At 44.6% G+C, this 20,073-nt stretch overlaps 1 gene segment (V, D, J or C); it reads left to right on the top strand.

The window, feature by feature from the left end:
• Positions 1-1,255: 1,255 nt before the first annotated feature.
• On the top strand, positions 1,256-2,033 carry LOC119519340. The segment is given in 2 exon segments: positions 1,256-1,326; positions 1,564-2,033. Coding segments are annotated over 2 exon segments (516 nt in total).
• The last annotated feature ends 18,040 nt before the right edge of the window (positions 2,034-20,073 follow it).

Here is a 20,073-nt window from a genome sequence, read left to right as displayed (position 1 = left end):
CTGCAGGATCATCCTGGACATGGATGCACAAATTCTTCTGCTTTTGAGAGTCTCCTCTTTGGCTCTTGGAGAGGTTGCCCCTTTCTCTGTACACAGGCAAATGTCTCTCCTCCCAGCTCACCCCATTGTGTTAAAACAGTGTAAGTGTCCCTAAAAGCCCCATCCTCCCTGTGGTCCCATTTCTCCCATCTCCAGCCCCTTTATAGCTGCTTCTTGCTTTCCCTGGAAGCAACTCCCACAGTCCCTACACCTGCCCTAAGTCTGTCCAGGGGACGGTGTCAAAGGTTATTCTCAGTTCCTCAGGATCTTCACATATTGGTGTCTCCTTAAAATTCCCTTTATGTGATTAGTTGCATTAAACTTTCTTTTGCATAATGCATTTTCTCCAGCAATTGAAGACAGATTGATTATAATAAAAATGATTTGACATGATCTTGGGAATACAGCCCACTTTCATTGCTTTATATGGCACACAGCATCAGCCCTGAGTCAGGTCCTGGCTCACATTGGGGACCAGGAGGCAAAGAGCCCAGGACCTGGGGAAGGAGCTCACAGCCAAGGCTGAACCCAGTCCTGCCTCAGGGTCCCCAGGAGCACTTGCCAGGAAGGAGTTTGACTCTGGCTCTGCCACTCAGGAAGGGGGAGCAGGGGAGGACACTGCCCCTCTCCTAGTGTCCTCCTGCTGTCACCTGCAAAATAGGGAGGGTCACTGCACTGAGTCCTTGAAGGTCACATGAGATGTCACATGAAAGCTTCCCAGGGGGGAGCTAGGAAAAATCCTGGGTCTGAGCTCCTCCACAAAGGGCTTGTGGGTTTATGGTTGTGACACCTCTGGGTCCCTCCTGAGCCAGGTGAGCAGAGGAAGGTCCTGGGGACAGGATAATCCCAGCTTCACCAATGTGATTCCCCCACAAAGATGAATTTTGGGTTTCATGGAAAATGCATGCAGATGTCCCCCCTGGGCACTTGGGTGGCCTGCTCCACCCAGGAGGGAAGCCAGGGCAAGGACTGAGGGTGGAGATGGGCCCAGACTCCTGGAACCAGTAGAGGGAGGAGGATGTGAGGGGCTGAGGGTGGGTCTGCAGGAGCTCACCCTCCCCTCTCTGTGTCCCTGTGGGCTGATCCCTTCCCTGAAAGCCACAAAGCTCCCTCAGCAGCCACCCAGAGCTTGTGCTGATTTGCATAACCAGAAGCTCTCCACAGCCAGGGGATAAGAGAGGCCTGGGGGAAAGCAGCCCATCCTTGGGGCCTCAGGGAGCAGATCTGGGGGCACCTCCACCATGGCCTGGACCCCTCTCCTCCTCACCTTCCTGGCTCACTGCACAGGTGCTGCCACCCAGGGTCTCACCCACTGCTCAGAGCTTTGCTCACTGTGCTGAGAGCCCCAGAGGATGCTGTACCTGGGATAGAGGGGGCAGGTTATAGGGCAACTGCACAGGGGGCAACAAGAAGGGGCTCTCTGTAGGGTCACAGGATCCTGGAGCTCAATCCAACAAGGCAGGTATGGCAACCTCCTGGGGATGAGCCCCTCACTTCAGCCCACCCCTCCTTCCTCTCTTGCAGGCTCCGTGGCCTCCTATGAGGTGACCCAGCCACGCTCAGTGTCAGTGGCCCTGGGACAGACAGCCAGGCTCACCTGTGGGGGAGACAATATTGGAAATAAAGCTGTTCACTGGTACCAGCATATGCCAGGCCAGGCCCCTGTGCTGCTCATCTATGCTGATAGCCAACGGCCCTCAGGTATCCCTGACCGATTCTCTGGCTCCAACTCAGGAAACACGGCCACCCTGACCATCAGCAGGGTCCAGGCCGGGGACGAGACTGACTATTACTGTCAGGCAGCAGACAGTGGTGCTGCCCACAGTGACACAGGCAGATGGGGAAGTGAGACGAAAACCTTTTCCCCTGTCTCAGTCTCTCTCTCCCTCAAGCCCCAGGAAGGCTTAGCACAAAAAATGGGCTGGCCTGGCCCAGTTCACCCAGACCTGAGCCCCCAGGCTGCCCTGGCTGCCAAAATCTCCCCCACCCTCTGAGTTCCCACCCAGGCCCATGAGTCTGAAGCACATTGGGGAAATGGAGCTGGGTCAACCTTGGGAGACCCCAGATGGGGTCCAGGACCAGAAGCACCCACAGGGCTCAGGGGCCCATGAGATGTGTGTGGACAAGGGGATGAGGGGGCAATGGTGGATTTCCTACCCCCTACCTGACAGTCTCCAGCCCCAGGGAACAAGGTAATGGAGGAGGCTGAAGTCAACAGAGACTTACCTGTCCCTGCCCAGGGGCACCATCCTGGGGGCCCCAAAGAGCTAGTGAGCAGCTGCCAAGATCCCCTGATTTGCTGCCTGGAGACTCCTCCTCCCCACACCTGAGCACACATCCCTCCTGCACAAAGTTCACTTAGAGCAAAGGTCACTCAAGTTTGAAATTGTTTTGAGTCCAAGTCCTCTTCCAGTTTGCTCCAGTGGCCCCTCCCTCCCTGCACTGGTCAGACTGGGCAGAAACTCTCCACATAGTGTTTTCTCCTCTCCTCCCTCTGTTTATATTCCTGGGATATGGGGACACACTTCCTTGTCCTCTCTGGGCCTCAGCTTCTTCTGGTGTAAACTGATCAGGTCATTTATAATTATCAAGTGGCATCCTCCCACCACCCTCAGAAATCTGGTAATTAAGCAATCCAAAATTTACTAGCACATAGGAGAATAAACTCTGATGGTCTTAGTGGTGTCTCACAATGGGGCTGGGGCTCTTTATAGGGTCTGGAGATCTGCATTTGAGTGACTTAGGGCAGCTTGATCATGGGAGGACACTGACTAGGATTGGACCACATCTGTGACATAGGAGCACCGGATTGGAGGACACCATGAGCTGAGGATCTGGCAGTGAGTCTTGATAATCATCTTAAATATGCTAACTGAGCTCTTTGCCCAGGTCAGAACTGTTTCCTCAGAGGAGAAAGCTGTTTATCTGGATAGTTGTTTGGTTTCCAGCAATCTGCTGAAGCAAATAGTGATATTACAGTTGGTTTACGTTTATATTCTCCTGGGAAAAAAGTTCCTGGAACTAATAATGAAGTCATGTTGAAACTGGGCCCCTCAGTCCTCAGAAAAAAACAGATATTAATTTCAGTTTGAAAAGTGAAAGTGAAAATGAAAGGAGTTAATAAACTCCTGGAGGGACAGGGACCTAATCAACCCCAGGGGCAGGGATGGGAGACGTTGAGTCTCTTGGCCTCATCCTATGGAAGCTCATGCTCCACTTTGATAGAAGGGGCCATGGGAGGGGCCCCCAGAGAGTGTCTCAGGGGATGGATTACAGATGAAGGAAATTGGCTTCCCCAGGTCCTGGGCTCCCTGGCCTGGCTGTACTTGGTGATGTTAGAGCCTGACTACCATGGCCCTGGATCTTCTGCTCTGTCTCCTCCCAGGGCCCTCCCTCCCTCTGCAGAGGCCACGTGTGTGTCCTGTGATCCTCTACCTCCTCTCTCATCTCCATCATCTCCCCTCACCAAGCCCTCCCCAGTACCCAGCTCCTGCCCTCTGCACCCTCCCATGATCATCCTCTGCTCCATGTCCAGCCCTGCATGGGGCCCTGGCCCACTCCCTGTCAGAATTGCATGTTCCCAACAGCAGCAATCCCAGGGGAATCTTAGCAAACACCTGCTGAGGCTTCAGATGCCTGGACAGCCCAGGAGGCATGAGGGGACTCAGCTGACCCCCAGGTCCCTCTCAATGCCCCATGACACAGCCCCGCAGGACCACCCGGCAGGGTCCAGCACTGCCTGAGGCTCTGATGAGAACTGCTGGAGTGAATTCTGGGTTCCTCTCCAGGGTGCATTTCATTCCACATGCCCAAGTCTCCTTCCCTGGGGGTGGGAGTCCTTCCTGACCCTTCTGGTATGGAACCCTGTCTACTGGTTCTGCTTATCCCTTGAATTACATAAATAGGTTGGCCAAGAAAAACTCAGAGACAAATTGAATGTTGAGGAAAGACACTGATTTGTTCATTCATTCATCCATTTTATTTGCAATGCTTGGCTGGGAAGTCAAGATTCTAATGAACTAACTCACCCTTCTTCTAAAACTGACAGTATTTAAAAAGAGAAAACAGAAATGTGGGTTAATTTGTCCTACTCTTCATGGAAATGTACCTGGTCCTGGCATAAGCACATCCACAGAAGTCACTCCCACCTGCAGGGGCTGTGTAGCCACAGAGTTCACCTTGGGAAGTCAGCACCTGGCAGCAAATGGGGCTGAGGTGTGAGCTCCTTGAGGCCAAGCTGGGAAACTGCAGCCTGAAGGGCAGAGGTCACTTTCTTACTCTGAGGAGACCCTGTGGGACTGGGAGAGTGGTCTAGAGGAGCAGTCCCCTCCCTCACAATTTCCCTCCCAACTGGACTCATGTTGGCTACCCTGGAATCACCTAGAGCAGCACCTACTTAGCTGCAGCCAAAATACCAGGACCTCTTCCTTCCTGGGAGGATGAGAGAGGCTGGGGAGCCCTGTCCCACTGAGGGGTCTCAGAGGCAGAGCTCTGGAGCATCCCCACCATGGCTTGGACCCCTCCCCTGCTTGCTCCTCACTTCTGCACAGGTGCTGACCCCATGCCCTGCCCACCTGTGCAGCCCCTCTCTGACTCTGGTCTGGGCCTGGCCACTTCAGTCTGGGGCCTCTACAGGGCTGGGGCCTCCTGGGAATGGACCCCACAGCTTCAACCAACCTCTTCTCCCTCCGGGATCTGTGGCCTAGGAAAGATGCCTTCTCTGCGGTGAACTTGCCAGGACATGTGCAAATTATTTCTGCAGATACCAACAGGTCCTCTGGAGTCCCTTATGGACTCTGACCCCAGCTAGCAAAACTGCAGAGTTTGTAAACCTGAGACCATCACTGCACTCTCCCTGTCCAATGCTCAACTGCCTCCACTTCACACTGTTCTGGAGCAAACATTCAGGATGGAATCCTGGGCCCCAGTTCACAGTGCATCATTCATTCCTATTAGGTTTTGTTTCTTCACCTCCGGGGGACTCAGTTTCCTGGCCTGTGCACAGCATCCCTGCCCCCCCCCTCAGGACAGCAGAGAGAACTGAGTGAGATGGTGGCTGTGAGTGGGCTCCATCTGGTTCAGAGCTTGGTCCAGACCAGAGATGGTTCCAGTGTGAAGAGTGACTGCATGGGATGTCAGTGACACAACCAACATCCTCCTGGCTACCTCAGGGTGATGAGTCTGAGAGTTTGACCCCTGGCTTGGGAGAGAGCCACAGAAGGAGAAAAGTCCTAATAGTCACTTTGATTTGGAGCATCAAGGGCCTGTGTCAGCATTAGGGGAGGACATGGGATGTTGCTGAACCAGGTAGCTTTCCTGAGTTAGGACGCAGGTTTCTGAGGTGTGGGGGAGCCCAGTGCTTTGGTCTTCCAAATCCAGAGTTCCCATGGAGTGAGGGGGACTGTCTGAGCAGGCAGGCCTGGTGTAAGTCCTGGTTCATTTATTCATTTCATCAAGAAGTATTCATTGAACCCCTACTTTATGCAAAGACCAGGCTGGGTGAGTGGGGATTCAGTATTGAGCAGGACACATGGTCCCCTCCTCCTGGATTTAAAATATTAATAAACCAAGATCCAGGGAACCTTGTAGTTATGATGAGCATTTTCTAAAGGAAGATCCAGCATTTTCAACAAAGTTTCAAAGGGGTCCTTTCACCCCAGATGATCAGTACCCGTGGATCTAGTTGGCTCCCCCTTACTAGCTGAGGGCTCAGTAAGCCCCTTCACCTCTTATAGTTCAGCTGCTCCCCTCAGGGCTGTTAGGGACATTCAGACTATGGGAAGGAGTGTGCCTGGCTCCGAGCTAGCCCTGGACACCTGGCAACTATTCTCATTATTAATTTATGTTCCTCCTGCCCTGAGCTGTGAGGACTTTTCATGCTGGAGAAAGCCCTCCTAAGAGGAACAGGGGGCCTACAGCCAGGGGCTTCTCAGGCTTTTTACATCCTGATCCCCTAGAGATTGTTAAAACATTGCTGAAATCCCTTGCACATTTTCAAGTTGACACCTAAAAATTTTCATCTGAAGTCTAAAAATCTCCATCACACTTTTACAGATGTACAGTGGAGGCCATTGGAATGGGGAGGCCCAGCCTGTTTAAAATTCAATAAAATTTGGAAATATTCTAGTTTTCCTTCTTCTCCTTGACCATTGCCTCCATCTCCAAACCTGGCTGAATTTTATCTGTTCATATATTCTTATGCTTGAAAGTCTTTCATTCATTCTCCTCTCAAATTCTTTGTCATGAAGACATGTGTAGAAATTTGATGTCAAATTTTGTTTTATTTTTTATGACAATAAATGTTAAAGATTTTTTCAAGTTTTCAGTTGTCATCTAATTACTATAGTCATAAGTTACTAAATTGCAACTATAGCATTCTTTTGATTACAATCAATGTCACACTTCAAAATGTTCACTATAAATTACTAAATACAAGGGTTTTTGTATCAATACTTTTCTTGTTTATAATGATGTAATAAATGTTTTATTTTTTTATTCTCATAAATAGGAGTTTTGTAATAGCAACAGCACTCAATTATTGAGCTGTTTCCTAGTTTTATGTCAAAATTCAAATGGTGGTTATATTAGGGTTCTCTAGGGACAAAGAACCAATGAGAGATACCTGTAAATATTAGATTTCATAAGTGTCTCACAACTCTCAGGAGGGGATGCACGAGCCCAAATTCTATAGGGCAGGATGCATGAGCCCAAATTCTGTAGGGCAGGGAGCAAACTGACAACTCTGATGGTGTTCAATGAACTCCTCAGGAAACACTTCAGTGGCTAGCTGAAGAAGTGAAGATCCTCTCTTTCTCTCTTAAAAGTCTTCAACTGATTGGATTAAATCCAGCTGATCGAATTCTCTCATTGAGAAAGACATGCACCTCATTGATGTAATCAGTGACAGCCACAGCCACTTGACCAATAATTTACTAAATCAGTCTTCTGGTTTATTAACCAGCCACAAATGTCCTTGCAGTAACATTAGGCCAATGTTTCCTTGACCAGACACCTGGACACCATCACATGGCCAAGTAGACACATGAACCTAATCATCATAGTCTAACCCTTGTCAACTTGGCAGTTATATATATAATGTTCAACCATACTTTATATCTAAGTAGAGCACAATAACAGACATATATTTCACCTAATACTCAGCTGTCCTGTGTACAATGGGAAAAAACACTAAATCTCTCCAGAATAGGGTACAAGTTCTTGGGTGACATTGACTGTTCGACTTGATTTCCTTTAACTTAAATAATACTCATAACAAAACAAGGAGTAATATTCATTGCATCATAGCTCCATTTGGTAACTGGTCATATAGTTACATTTCATATTCATTGCTACATTCTTCCACTACCCTTCCATGTTCTCTTTACCCTCAGCAAGTACTTCAGATGGCCATGGTTCTTTGCCTGGTGAGGTGACCCAAACCTTCATTCCTGACATTTCTGGGCCATAACTAGTCCTGACTGGATTGGGTGGTTGCAGTTTTCCATTAACTTTAATCACAGGTCTGGTCGCAGAATTTGAGGAACACAATGGCGGCCACCTCTGTGGTCCTGCTCTGGGTGGCTTCAAGCACTGCCCAGGGTGGCAGGTCTGCAGTGACTGCACTGAGTAAACCGGATGAAGGGCTGCACCACCTGCCCAGCAGCCCTCCACCACCAAGAGGTGAGCAGCCTGGCCAATTCAGCCTCCTCCTGCAGTCTCCCTGCCGTCTTCCTTCCTTCCTTCCTGAAATAACCTGGCAGCTTTCACAGCCACACTGCTCCAAGCAGCAGCTGCAGCCTGATCTACATATTTTTTGAAATTTAAGGAAACCTTGGACAAAGTAGGAAAGAAAATCAGTACAATAATTCAAGAAATAAAGAATATCAGTAAACAACAATTACATATTATATATATGAAATTATACAGGAAATAAATAGTATTAATAAAGTGAAAAAGACTAAATGAAAATAATTTCTAGGGTTGAAAATTACAATAACCACAATAAAAATTCACTGAAGGATTTCAACAGCAAATGTGAAGCAGAAGACTCCATGAACTTGAAGTTTCATCAGCTGAAATCATTCTAAGAGATTAATTCATACACACCTAAAAACAAAGCTCTAAGATAAAAATATATGGAACAAAATATATTCATTCATGTTAAAACCAAATTATACAAATTTACAATGAAATTTGGAGAATTCAATATTATGACTTTTAACACTAGATAAAACATCTGTACAAAATATCAGAGATGTTAATGGACATGAACATTAGAAACTAACTGAGCAGAACACCCCCCCCCCAACGATAGCCGAGTACACGTTCTCACCATGTGCATATGGATTATCCTAGGATACACCATTAGGCCAAAAACAGTCTGTAATTGTTAAAAAGTAATTCCAGGACTGAAAGTATCATTTATAAACACAATGAAATGAAACTATATTCTAATACCAGAAGGAAAATTAGAAAACATGTATTTTTAAATTAAAGAGACTTCACCAACAAGCCAAAGAGAGATATATAAAGGAAATTAGAAACCATTTTGATACAAATGAAAATTAAAATACAATATACCAAAACTTATGAGATGGAATGAAAGCAGTTCTTATATATATATAGTTTTGAATGATTACCTTAAAGAACAATATTTAAAATTCATATACTAACTGTTCATGTGGGAAGTGTGATGAAACAGCAAACTAAACATAAAGGTGGCAAAATAAACAAGTAAAATATAGTTGAGTTAAACTCAATATATAATAAAAACATAATACATAATATGTACTAATTATAATAAATACAATATGTAAGAAAAATTAAAATTAACCAAATCAAACTGGTTCTTTGAAAAGATAATTTTTAAAAGATACTAATCTATGTTGGAGATGAAAAAAGAAAAACCTCAATTACACATCAGAAGAATTTTATCTACCAACTTCATTGAACTTACTTGGATTATTTGAGTTTTATGATCAATTAGACATCAGAAACTCAGACAATATTCCTACAAACACATGAACTACTAAAAACAGCCTAATGAGAAATCTCAAAAAACTTGAGTAGATTGTCTCAATAATCAAAACCCTTCCAACAAGGAAAAACCCAGTTCCAGATGGCTTCATGGTTGAATTCTTGCAGTCATTTGAAGAGCTAGCACCATTCTTTCTCAAACTGTTTCAAAAAATTGGAGCAGAAAGAACACATCCTAACTCATACTGTGAAACCATCATAACCCTAACACCAAAGTAGAACAATTCACTACAAGAAAATCACAGACCAACATACATCATGAATATAATTACAAAACTCCTCAAAAAGCACTAGCAACCTGAATTCACCTGCATGTGAAAGATCATACACCATGACAAACGGTATTTATCTCAGAAACACAAGGATGAACCCACAAAAGAAAACCAATGTAATGCAAAATAACAGAACAAAAGGGAGAAATTAAAAACACATAATGATTTAAGAAGAAAGGCATTTTAAGTCCAACCATACTTTTATAATGGAAACATTTCAGAAAATAGGAATACCATGGGGAATGTGAAAGACCATACATGTAAAGCTCACAGCTAATATCATACTTAATGGTGGAAATGTGAAAGCTTTTTCTCTAACATCAGAAACAAGGTTAACACCAGTTTCCACAACTTCCATTCATGTTACCCAAAATTCTAGCCAGAGAAATTAGGCATACAAAAAGATAATGGCATCCACATTGTAAAAAATGAAGTCAAACTATCCGCCATTGCAGATGATGCAGTCTTACACATAGAAAACCCTCAGTAACTCATATCTTTATATTAATAAAACTATTCCGCAAAGCCACAGAATACGAAACCAAAGTGAAAAATTAGTTGTTTTCCTACATACAATAAATTATTCTACAAGAAAGTGAAAACAAATCAATTTACAAAGTTACAAAAATACTTCGGAAAAAATTTAACCATGGAGGCATAAAATCTGTACCTTATATAAACTACAAAAACTGCTGAAACAAAATAAGCCCAAAATAAATGTAAAGACTTCATGAATCAGAACGCTTAATTTTTTGACAAAAAGAAATTCTAGTGAATGTAAGTAGCTAAACTGACATCAAGATAAAAATAGAAATTGGGAGGGGCTCCCATTACCGATCTCAAAGCTGTCTTCAAAATTACATAATTAAACTATATTTGTGTAAACAAAGAAATATGGATTAATGGAATACAATTGATTTCTTAGAAAAAAGCATTAATTCCAGTGGATCAATCATTTACCTTCATAAACTAAAATGTTCTCACTAGAAAACACGGGCTCAATGACTTTAGGTTTTTGGCACAAACAATAACAGGAAACACATACGGTGGAAATCATGGACAATTTAAAACTTGTCAATCAGGGCACTTTGAAAGTATTGCCAAGCAAGCTACAGTAAGGGAAGAAGTCTTTTCAAATCTTGTATTTGGTAAGTGATTAACATGCAGGATATAAAAGAAATAATCCAGGAACAAAAAAAAGTAAGCCAATTTTTAAAGAGGTAGAAGAGTGAGTAGACCTTTCTCCTTTTTTCAAAAAAAAAAAAAAAGGCAAAATCTTGATAACTTGAGGTAATTAGCATTTAGAAAACAGTTACCAGCATTATTAGCTCTGAGGGAAACACAACCGAAAACCTCAAAGATACTCCACTTCCTACCCTCTAGGATTAATATTTAACATGAAATATGCATTAACGTGGATTAAAAGAAATTTTTACCCACACCTGTGGTGGAAATGTAAAATGAAGCAGCTACTGTGGAAAGCAATTTCACTGTACTTTAAAAATTGCAACGTCATGCTCCTCATACTGGTGCCCTGAACCAACCACAACACCTCCGCCACAACAACTTTCTACTCCAGTTTTGGTCTCTTCAATAACAAATTCAGATGGGATAAGCCAGCAGCAAAACAATAAATCTTTTATTTGAGACATTGTCAAGGACACCGTCAAGCTAAACACTCCACATCATGGAGCTCTTCGGTTCACGCAGTGTTACATCTCACGGAGTGCTTTGGTTCATGCCGAGTTACAGTTCACACACCGTTACATCTCATGCAGTCTTACTCGTTGAACAGCGTTACAGCCTTGCCAACGTTACAGCTCTGAACAGACCACGTGAACAACGCAACTTCAACAAACGCAAGAATGAGTGATCCACAGTGCGTTGTCTTGGACTTTTATAGATGGGGTGTGGCTTAGACACTTGGTGTTCTCTGATTGGCTGATTTTTATGCAAATAAGGGACTGCGCTGCAAATCAGCCAATCCTGAACCACCCTTGATGGGCCAATCAAGATAGCCCAGAATGTAAGCCCTGATTTACATAGCTGTGCACCAATCAAAATGATCTTCATTTGAGCCAATCACAAGTCACTCTTAGCTGGTCCCTCATTGGAGCAGAGTGCAGCGCCTTATTTGCATAAAATTCAGCCAATCCTAAAACACCAATTGTCTAAGCCCGCCCCCCAGTAACCAATAAAAGGCCAAGCTCTACCTCACTCTTTCTAGTTTGGCGCTGGGAGTCTTTTGTGGGAACTACTTGGAGCGGCGGCCCGTGGCGGCGCGGCGGCCTCTGGTGGAGCGCGCTTGTTGTATCTGAATTCTTGCTCGGTGGTTCCAAAAACTGGATAATTCGCTCAGGTAGGAGCTTCATTTTTTCTAATGAGGTGGTAAGGCTAGTGGATAGTTCAAACTGTAAAGTTCGTGTTTTGCAGCCATTGAATTCTGATTGTCATGTTCATAGAATATATGATTTCAATCCTTCGAAAACTAGACGTGTGGCGAGTATATAATTTAAAGGCCTAGTATATAATCTACTTTAGTAAACTTCCTGTACATGCTTCTAAATAATGTATTTAGCAGCTATTCAGTGTTTTCTATAAATATTTACTAGAATAGTTCACTAGCTAGCAAAGATGTCGAAATCTTCCCTGGTTTTATTTTTGTTTATTTGTATGTAAGTTGTAGGTAAAGTATTAAATTCTCCAACTATACTGTGCATTTGTCTGTTTTTCCCTTTAGTTCTGTCATCTTTTCCTTGCCGTATTTTGAAGCTTTGTATGTTTCAAATTGTAGTAGTTGCCCATTAAACTGTTTTATAGTTAAGTGTCATCTGTTACCTCTAGTCACACTCATGTTTGTGAAGTCTGCTTGGTCTGCTAACAGACGTGCGGCTGTTCATGCTTGCTCCTTGTGGACAGTATCTTGCCCAGCCTTTTACTTTTGCTCCTGTGTCTTCATATTCAATGTGTATCTATTATAAATATCATCTAGTTGGGTCTTTTTTACAAAATGGTTTTTTAATCCAATTTGAAAATTGATTTTCAGTACAAAACTTCAGATCACTTACATGCTTTAGAAATCTACCATCTTATCATTTTGTTTTGTTTGTCCCAACTTTCTTTTTTCTGTTTTATTCTTTCACAGGAACTTAGTGTTTTAGTATTCCTTTTTAATTTTTCTTTTGGAGGTATATTTATAACTTTTAGTGCCTCTGCCTCGTGTTTTGTTTTCATTCTTAGTAAAACCTTGAATTAATCTTTTGTTTTATTGCAAAAAAAAACGGAGTAATATCCTTGTTTTCCACTTTCAGTTTGTTTTGGACGTATATATTTATGTTTGTTATGCACCCAATAATGTTATGTTTGCTGTAATCAGCCAAATAACTAATCAGTGACGAAAACGACTGAATATTAGTCAAGCTCTGCATTTTTTTCGGTTAAGTGGTATTTCTATCTAGGATTGTTCTGCTATCTAAAGAACTTTCGTGTGAGTTTCTCTCAGTGAAGATGTCAGCTTTTGTATGTATGAAAATATTTTATTTCACCTGCGTGTGTGAATGAGGTTTCACTTCAATATGCAATGAAAGTTTCACGGTATTTTGTTCAGTTATTTTTTCTTAATAGATTGGCTTGAATTGAGTTTGCTGGTGTTCTTTCTGCACTTTAAAGATTTTTCCATTGTCAAAGACATGCTATTTTTAAAGACAAGCTCATATGATTGTCATTGTTCCCTTGTAAACAATGTATGTGTTTTGTTTTCGACTACTTTTTAAATTCTTTCATCATTTATTAGCAGTGTCAGCTTGGCCAGGTTACCGTGTGCAGCTGTTGGTGGAGTGAGAGCTTCAGGGATGTGGCGTCTCCGGCCGTCGGTCCGGGCGCGGGGCGGGGAGGCCGCGCCTCTGGGGGTCGGCGGGGAGTTCGGGCCGCCAAGGGCAGGTGGCAGGGGAGCCCCCGCCGGGGAGCGCCCGCCCGGTACCGCGGGTCCTGCTCGGCGGGGGCGGGCGCTGGTGCCGGAGTGGCCGGGCCTGGCTACCAAGGCGACTGCGGTAGGCTGCGGGATGTGGGGTCTGGGGACCGGGTAACAGCGGGCAGCCGAGGGCACCGTGGCTACTGCGGGAGGCCGGGGCTACCGGGAGGCCGAGAGGGCTCGGGATCTGGCGCGACCCTCAAGGGCCCGGGTGGGGGTCGTGACACCGGCTGGTCCTGAGCCAGGCTGGGCCCCTCCCCTGCCCCCCATCTGCTCCGGTGGCCCCGCCCCTTCGGGGCCCTCCCCCTGCAGACCCAGGCCCTGGGGGGGGAGCTGCGGGGCTGGGGTGAGGGCGGCGGGGCGGCTGGCGACCACCTGCTCTGTTTGGGCTTCCGCGGACCAGGCCCATCCCTTGAGCTTGGCATTCCGGAAACAGCCAGTTTGTTTCTATATTTTTAAGGTCAGTTTTCATCTTTAGCTTGTTGAGAGTATAGTAGCCGTGGAGTTCATTTTGAGTATTTTTCTGTTTGTTTTTTTGTCTGTATAGAATTTCAAAATTTCCCAAATAAAAGTTCCGTGGTATAAATTACATTGCTATGCCATGGTAACATCACTACTAACCTTTACCAAGGTTATTTTATCCCAAACAGAAAATCTGTACTCATCAAGAATTAACCACCATTCTCCCTGACCTCAGCCCCTTGTAATGTGTAATCCATTTTTTGATTCTATGCATTGAATATGTAAGTGAAACAAAATTCTTTTGTGTCTGGCTTATTTCAAGCAACAGGATATATTTTACTTTCATCCATGTTGTAGCATGGGTTAGAACTTTACTCTTTTTAAGGTTTTACAGTATTGTATGATGTTTTATCCATTCCTCTTTTAATGGATACTTCAGTTTTTTCCTGCTTTTTGCAATTGTGAATAATGCAGCTGTGGATATTGTATACTTAACATGTTTTAGTACCTGATTTCAAATCTTTTTTGGACATACACCTAGAAATGGAAATTCTGGGTCATATTAATTTTACATCAACTTTCTGAGGAAATGCTAAGCATTTTTCTGTAGTAATTGCACTATTTTACATCCCCATCAACAGGGTTCTTATTTCCACATCCTTGTAAACACTTGCTATTTTCCACCATTTAAAGTAATAGTCATCCTACTTGGTGTGAAGTGGTGATTTTGGTTTTGAGTTGCATTTCCCTGATAACTAATGATGAGCCTCTTTTTAAGATGCTTATTGGTCATTTGTATATCTTTGTAGAAATGTTTTTTCCAGTGCTTTCCCCATTTCTAATTGGGCTGTGTTTTTGTTGCTCATTTTTAGTTCTTGATGTAAACTGAATACTAAGCCCTCATCAGATACAAGCAAGGTTTGCAAATATTTTCCTCACTCCGTATGTCCTTTCACTGTATTGAAAATGTCATTTAATGCTGCAGAGTTTTTAATTTGAAGTCCAATTTAAGAATTCATAGCCTAATACAAGGTCTTAAATATATTCCCCTAGATTCTCTCCTAAGAGTTTCATAGTTTTAGTTCATATATTAGGTCATAGATTTGTTTGGAGATATTTTTATATACAAAGTTAGGGTGACAATTTATTTTTCTGCACGTCAATATCCACTTTTCCTACCACCGAAGTCAATCAACTGTGCTTGATACCCTAATGAAAAATCTATTTGGTATAAATGTGTGGGTGTTCCTGAATTTTTTTCATCAATATGTCTGTCCTTATAATAGTAACAAACTTTTAAAATTACTGTAATGACTTTGAAATCATGGAGTTTGACACAACTTTGTAGGTTCTTTAAGGTGGTTGTGGCCATTCCTGGCCTGTTGGTTTTCCATTGACTGATGATTGACTTTTCCATTTCTGTGAAGAACGCTGCTGGAATTTCACTGGGATTGCATTGAATCTGTTAATCGCTTTGGGTAGTATTGGCATCCATACAATATTCAGTCTTTGCAATTCATGGACCCAGTATGTCTTCATTTATTAAGGTGTTCTGTAGTATCTTTCAGCAGTGTTTTCAAGTTTACTGTATGTATTTTAGTTTTTGGATGAGTTTTCAATGGAATTGTTTCATTAATTTCCTAGTTGGCTTGTTAATTGCTAGTGTACAGAATCACAACTGAGTTCGGGGTGTTGATCTACTCCTGCCAGTGTATAGTGAATTCATTTTTCAGCTCTAGTAGGCTTTCTGTAGGTTGTTAGGGAATTTCTATGTATAGGAATATGTCATCTGAAAATAGAGAAAGGTTTACATCTTCCTTCCCCACTTAGATAACGCAAATGGTTTTAATTTCATTTTCATACCTAATTGCTCTGGTTGTAACTTCCAGCACAATATTAAATAGCAGTATGGGTAGTAGCATTTGTGTGTTTAGTTCTTGAGTATGATTCATATATACTCTATATCATGTTGAGGAAGTTACTTTCTCTATTTGAGTTTTTATCAAGAAAGGATGCCAGATTTGCAAAATGTTTCTTCCATGTCAGATACGATCAATGTATTACAGTCACCACCATCCATGTGGTATATCACATTGATTTTCTTGTATTTCTTGGATACATCCCATTTGTTATGGTGTATAATCCTTTCCATGCACTTGCTAGATTCAGTTGGGTAGTATTTCGTTGATGATTTTTGCATCTATTTTCGTAAGGGACATTGGTCTCTAAAACTTCTTTGCTTTTTATCATTATCTGGTTTGGTATTATGGTGATGCTAGTTTCTTAGAATTAGTTGAGAAATGCTAGACCCACCTCAAATCTTTGGTAGTTCGAGAAGGATTGGTCTTATTTCTAATTCAAATGTTAGGTAAAATTCCTGTGCTCTTTGACTTTTCTTCGTTGGGTTTTTGATTAGTAATAGAGTCTCTTAACTAGTAAGAGGATTTCTGTTTCTTCCTGATTCATTTTAGGTATTCGTGTAAGTCTAAGAATTCATTTCTTTTGGTTTATCTAGTATATTGCTGTGCAACTGTATCCCTTTGCAATGCTTTAATGTCTCCTGTCCCTTTGTGATTTTAGTAATTTGCACACTTTTTTTCTTTGATATCAGTGTAGCTAACATTCTATGAATTTTACCAGTCTTTTCAAAGACCCTACTTTGGTTTCATTGATGGACTAATTTTTATTTCATTCCTCCTGCAGGCTTCACCCATCTACATTGCGGGAATATGTACTCTGAGCCGAGCCACAGCTTCCATGCCTCTATATTGCAGGAATATGGGGTCCAGCTGCACATCAATCTTCACCTGTGTACCCCAGAGATTATGGGCTCCAAGCTGGACCCTAGCCTCCACCAATCTACACCACAGGTATACGAGCTCCAATCTTGTCACATGCTTCCACTTGTGTAAACCATTGTTTGAGCTCAGAGCCAGGCCCAAGTGTACACAACAGGTATATGGACTCCAAACAGGACCACAGCCTCCATCTGTCTAGACCACAAGTATATAGTCTCCAAGTCAAGCCACTGCCTCTGCCTGTGTACATTTCTGGAGTATGGGCTTAGAATTCAAACCTAGCTTCCAAACCTGTCTACCCCAGAGGTATATGGGCTCCAAGCTGGGTCCCATGCCCCTGACCAGTCTACCCTGTGGGGATACAGGCTCTGAGGAAGAACCCAGGCTCCACCCATCTTCAGTGTAGGGATATGAGCTCCAAGCTGGGCCACAGTGCCCACCTGCCTACGATGCAGGTATAAGGGCTTTAAACTGGGCCCCAATTCTCCACACTTCAACACTGACAGATTATGGGCTGTGAGCCGGGCCCAGCCTCACTTGTCTATCCAACAGTTATATGGGTTCAGGCTGGGCCCCATGCCTCCATATATCTACAGCAGATTTATTGAGGCTCCTGGCCATGCTACAGCCTCCACTTGTCTACTCCACAGATAAATGCACAATGATCCAGGCCCCAAGCCATCCATCTATATTGTGGTCATGTAGGATCCAAGCTAGGCCCCAGCCTTCACCTGTCTACACCATAGACATATGGACTTGAAGTTGGGGTCCATGCCTCCATCCGTTTATACCATGGGGATATGGGCTCCATCCTGGCTGTCAGCCTCTACCCGTCTACACTGTGGGGATTTGGGCTCACAGTCTGTCTCAGGCTCCACACATCTACCCCACAGGTAAATGGGCTCCAATCTGGGCCCCAGCCTGTGTCTATTGCACAGCTATATGGGCTTTGAGCCAGAATCAAGTCTCCAGCTATCTACACCACAGGTATGTGGGTTGCAATTGGGGCCCCAGCCTCCTGTCCACCCCACAGGTATATGGGCTCCAAGCTGGGCCCTAAGCATCCAGCTACACTGTAGGGATACAGGCTCTGAATTGGGCCCCAGCCTCCACCCATGAACAATGCGGGGATCTGTGTCCTGAACTGGGCCCCAGATTCCACCTGGGGTCTGAGCTGGGTGCCAGCCTCCAGCCATGTGCACTGGGGTCATATGGAATCCAAGCAGGGCCCTAGCCTCTACAGGTTTACACCACAGTTACATGGGCTCAAAGCTGGGTCCCAGCATCCACTGCTCTACACCACAGGTATATGAGCATCAATCTGGGCTCCAGTGTACACCCAGCTACACTGGGGATTTGGGCTCCAAGCCAAGCCACGTACCTCCAACTGTGTACATTGTTGGATATGGGATCCAAGTTGCAGCCAAGCCTCCACATTTTTGCCCCACAGATTTAGGTGCTACAAGCTGGGCCCTGTGTCAGGCCCCAGCTTTCATCTGTCTGCATCCCAGTTATGGGCTCCAAGTGTGGCCCCACACCTCCACATATTTACATTGGGTGGATATGGGCACTGAGCTAGGCCCCAGGCTCCACCTCTCTAGCCCACAGTTACATGGGTTCAAAGCTGAGCCACAATGTCCACCTGTCTGCACCACAGGTACATGGGATCCAAAATTGGCCCCATCCTATGCCTGTCTACACTGTAAAGATAGGGGCTCTGGGCTGGACCCCAGACTCTTCCAACTACTGCACAGGTGTATGGGATTAGGGCTGGGCCCATGCATTCACATATGTAGCAGAGTTATTTGGGGTCTGAGTCAGGCCACAGCCTCCTTGTGTCTACACAACTGCTACATGACCAAAAAGCCAGGCCCCATGCCCATACCCATCTACCTTGTGGGGATATGGGCTCCAAGTCAGCCTCTAACCTTGACCTGTCACAATTAATGGGCTCCAAGCTGGGCCCAGCTTCTACCTGAGTACACTTTGGGGAGCTTTGCCCCAGCCAGCCTCCGCCTGTCTTTCCCACATGTATATGGGTTCCAAGTTGGGTCCCAAGACTACACCTGTCTGCACTGAGTATGGGCCCCAATCTTTGCCCCAGCCTTCACCCATTTACACTGTGTGGGTATGGGTTCTGAGCCAGGCCCTAGCCTACAACTGTCTCCAGGAAAGATAGGGTCTTAAAGCTGGGTCCCAGCCTCCATATGTCTGCTTTGTGTGGTTATGGGTTCAAAGCTGGGCCTCAGCTACCATCTGTCTACACCACAGGTATATGGGCTCCAAGCCGGGCTCCAGCCTCTACCCATCTACTCTGTGGTGATATGGGCTCAGAGAGCACCCAGCATCCACTGGTCTGTACTGTAAGGGTATGGGCTCTGAGCTGGTTCCCAGACTCTGCTTATCTACCCCAGGCTTAAAAGGGCTAAAGCTGGGTCCAAGGCTCCACCTGTCTATATTGTGTGTATATGGGTTAGAGCCATGCCACTGCCGACAACTATCTACAGTATGTGGATATGGACTCCAGGCCAGGCCCCATCCTCCACCAATCTACCCCAGTGTTATATAGGTTTTGGACTGGGCCCCATGCCTCCACTTTTCTACAGCAGAGTTATTTATGGTCCAAGTCAGGCTGAAGCCTTCACCTGTCTACACCACAGTTATATGGGCAAGAAGCCAGGCACAGGTCCCACCTGTCTACACTGTAGGGGCAGGGGCTCCAAGCTGGGCCCCAGACTCCACCTGTCTACCCCAGTTTGCTAATGCTGATTTGCAAAACACCAGAAATGGATTGGCTTTTATAAAGGAGGTTTATTTGGCTACAACGATATAGTTTCAAGGCCATAAATTGTCTAAGGTAAGGCATCAACAATAGGGTACCTTCACTGGAGAAAGGCCGTTGGCATCTGGAAAGCCCCTGTTAGCTGAGAAGGCACATAGCCTGCGTCTGCTTGCTCCTAGGTTGAGTTTCAAGATGGCTTTCTCCAACATGTGAGCTTTCAATGGCCATCTTCAAAATATCTCTCTAAGCTGCAGCAGGTGTCTGGGCCTGTCTGGTTTTTCTTAAAGAACTCCATTGATCCAATTAAGACCCACCATGAATGGTTGGGGCAACATCTTCATGGAAATAATTCAATGAAAGCTCTTGCCCACAGTTGATTGAGTCATAGCTCCATGGAAACACTGAACCCGGAGTTTCCAACCTAATCACTAATACCTCTGCTGCCACAACATTGCATTAAAGAATGTGGTGTTTTGGGTGACAATCATCCAAACTGGCAAACGGCCCCACTGGGTAGATGGGATGGGGGGAGCTGGGGTGAGCTCTGGGGCATGCATGGGAAACCACATAGTCTGCTAGAACTGCACATGCACCCACATGTGCAGGGAGTCACACGTGTGTGCACACGCAGCCTTTGTTTGCCATGCTTCCTTGTGGGAAACAGCTGCAGTGTGCTGGGGTGTGGCAGGTCTGATGTGCAGGGCTGGCTGAGGG

This window comes from Choloepus didactylus, chromosome 23, assembly GCF_015220235.1.
Source record: "Choloepus didactylus isolate mChoDid1 chromosome 23, mChoDid1.pri, whole genome shotgun sequence".
NCBI classification, from domain to species: Eukaryota; Metazoa; Chordata; class Mammalia; order Pilosa; family Megalonychidae; genus Choloepus; species Choloepus didactylus.
This window is presented reverse-complemented; position numbering and strand designations above follow the sequence as displayed.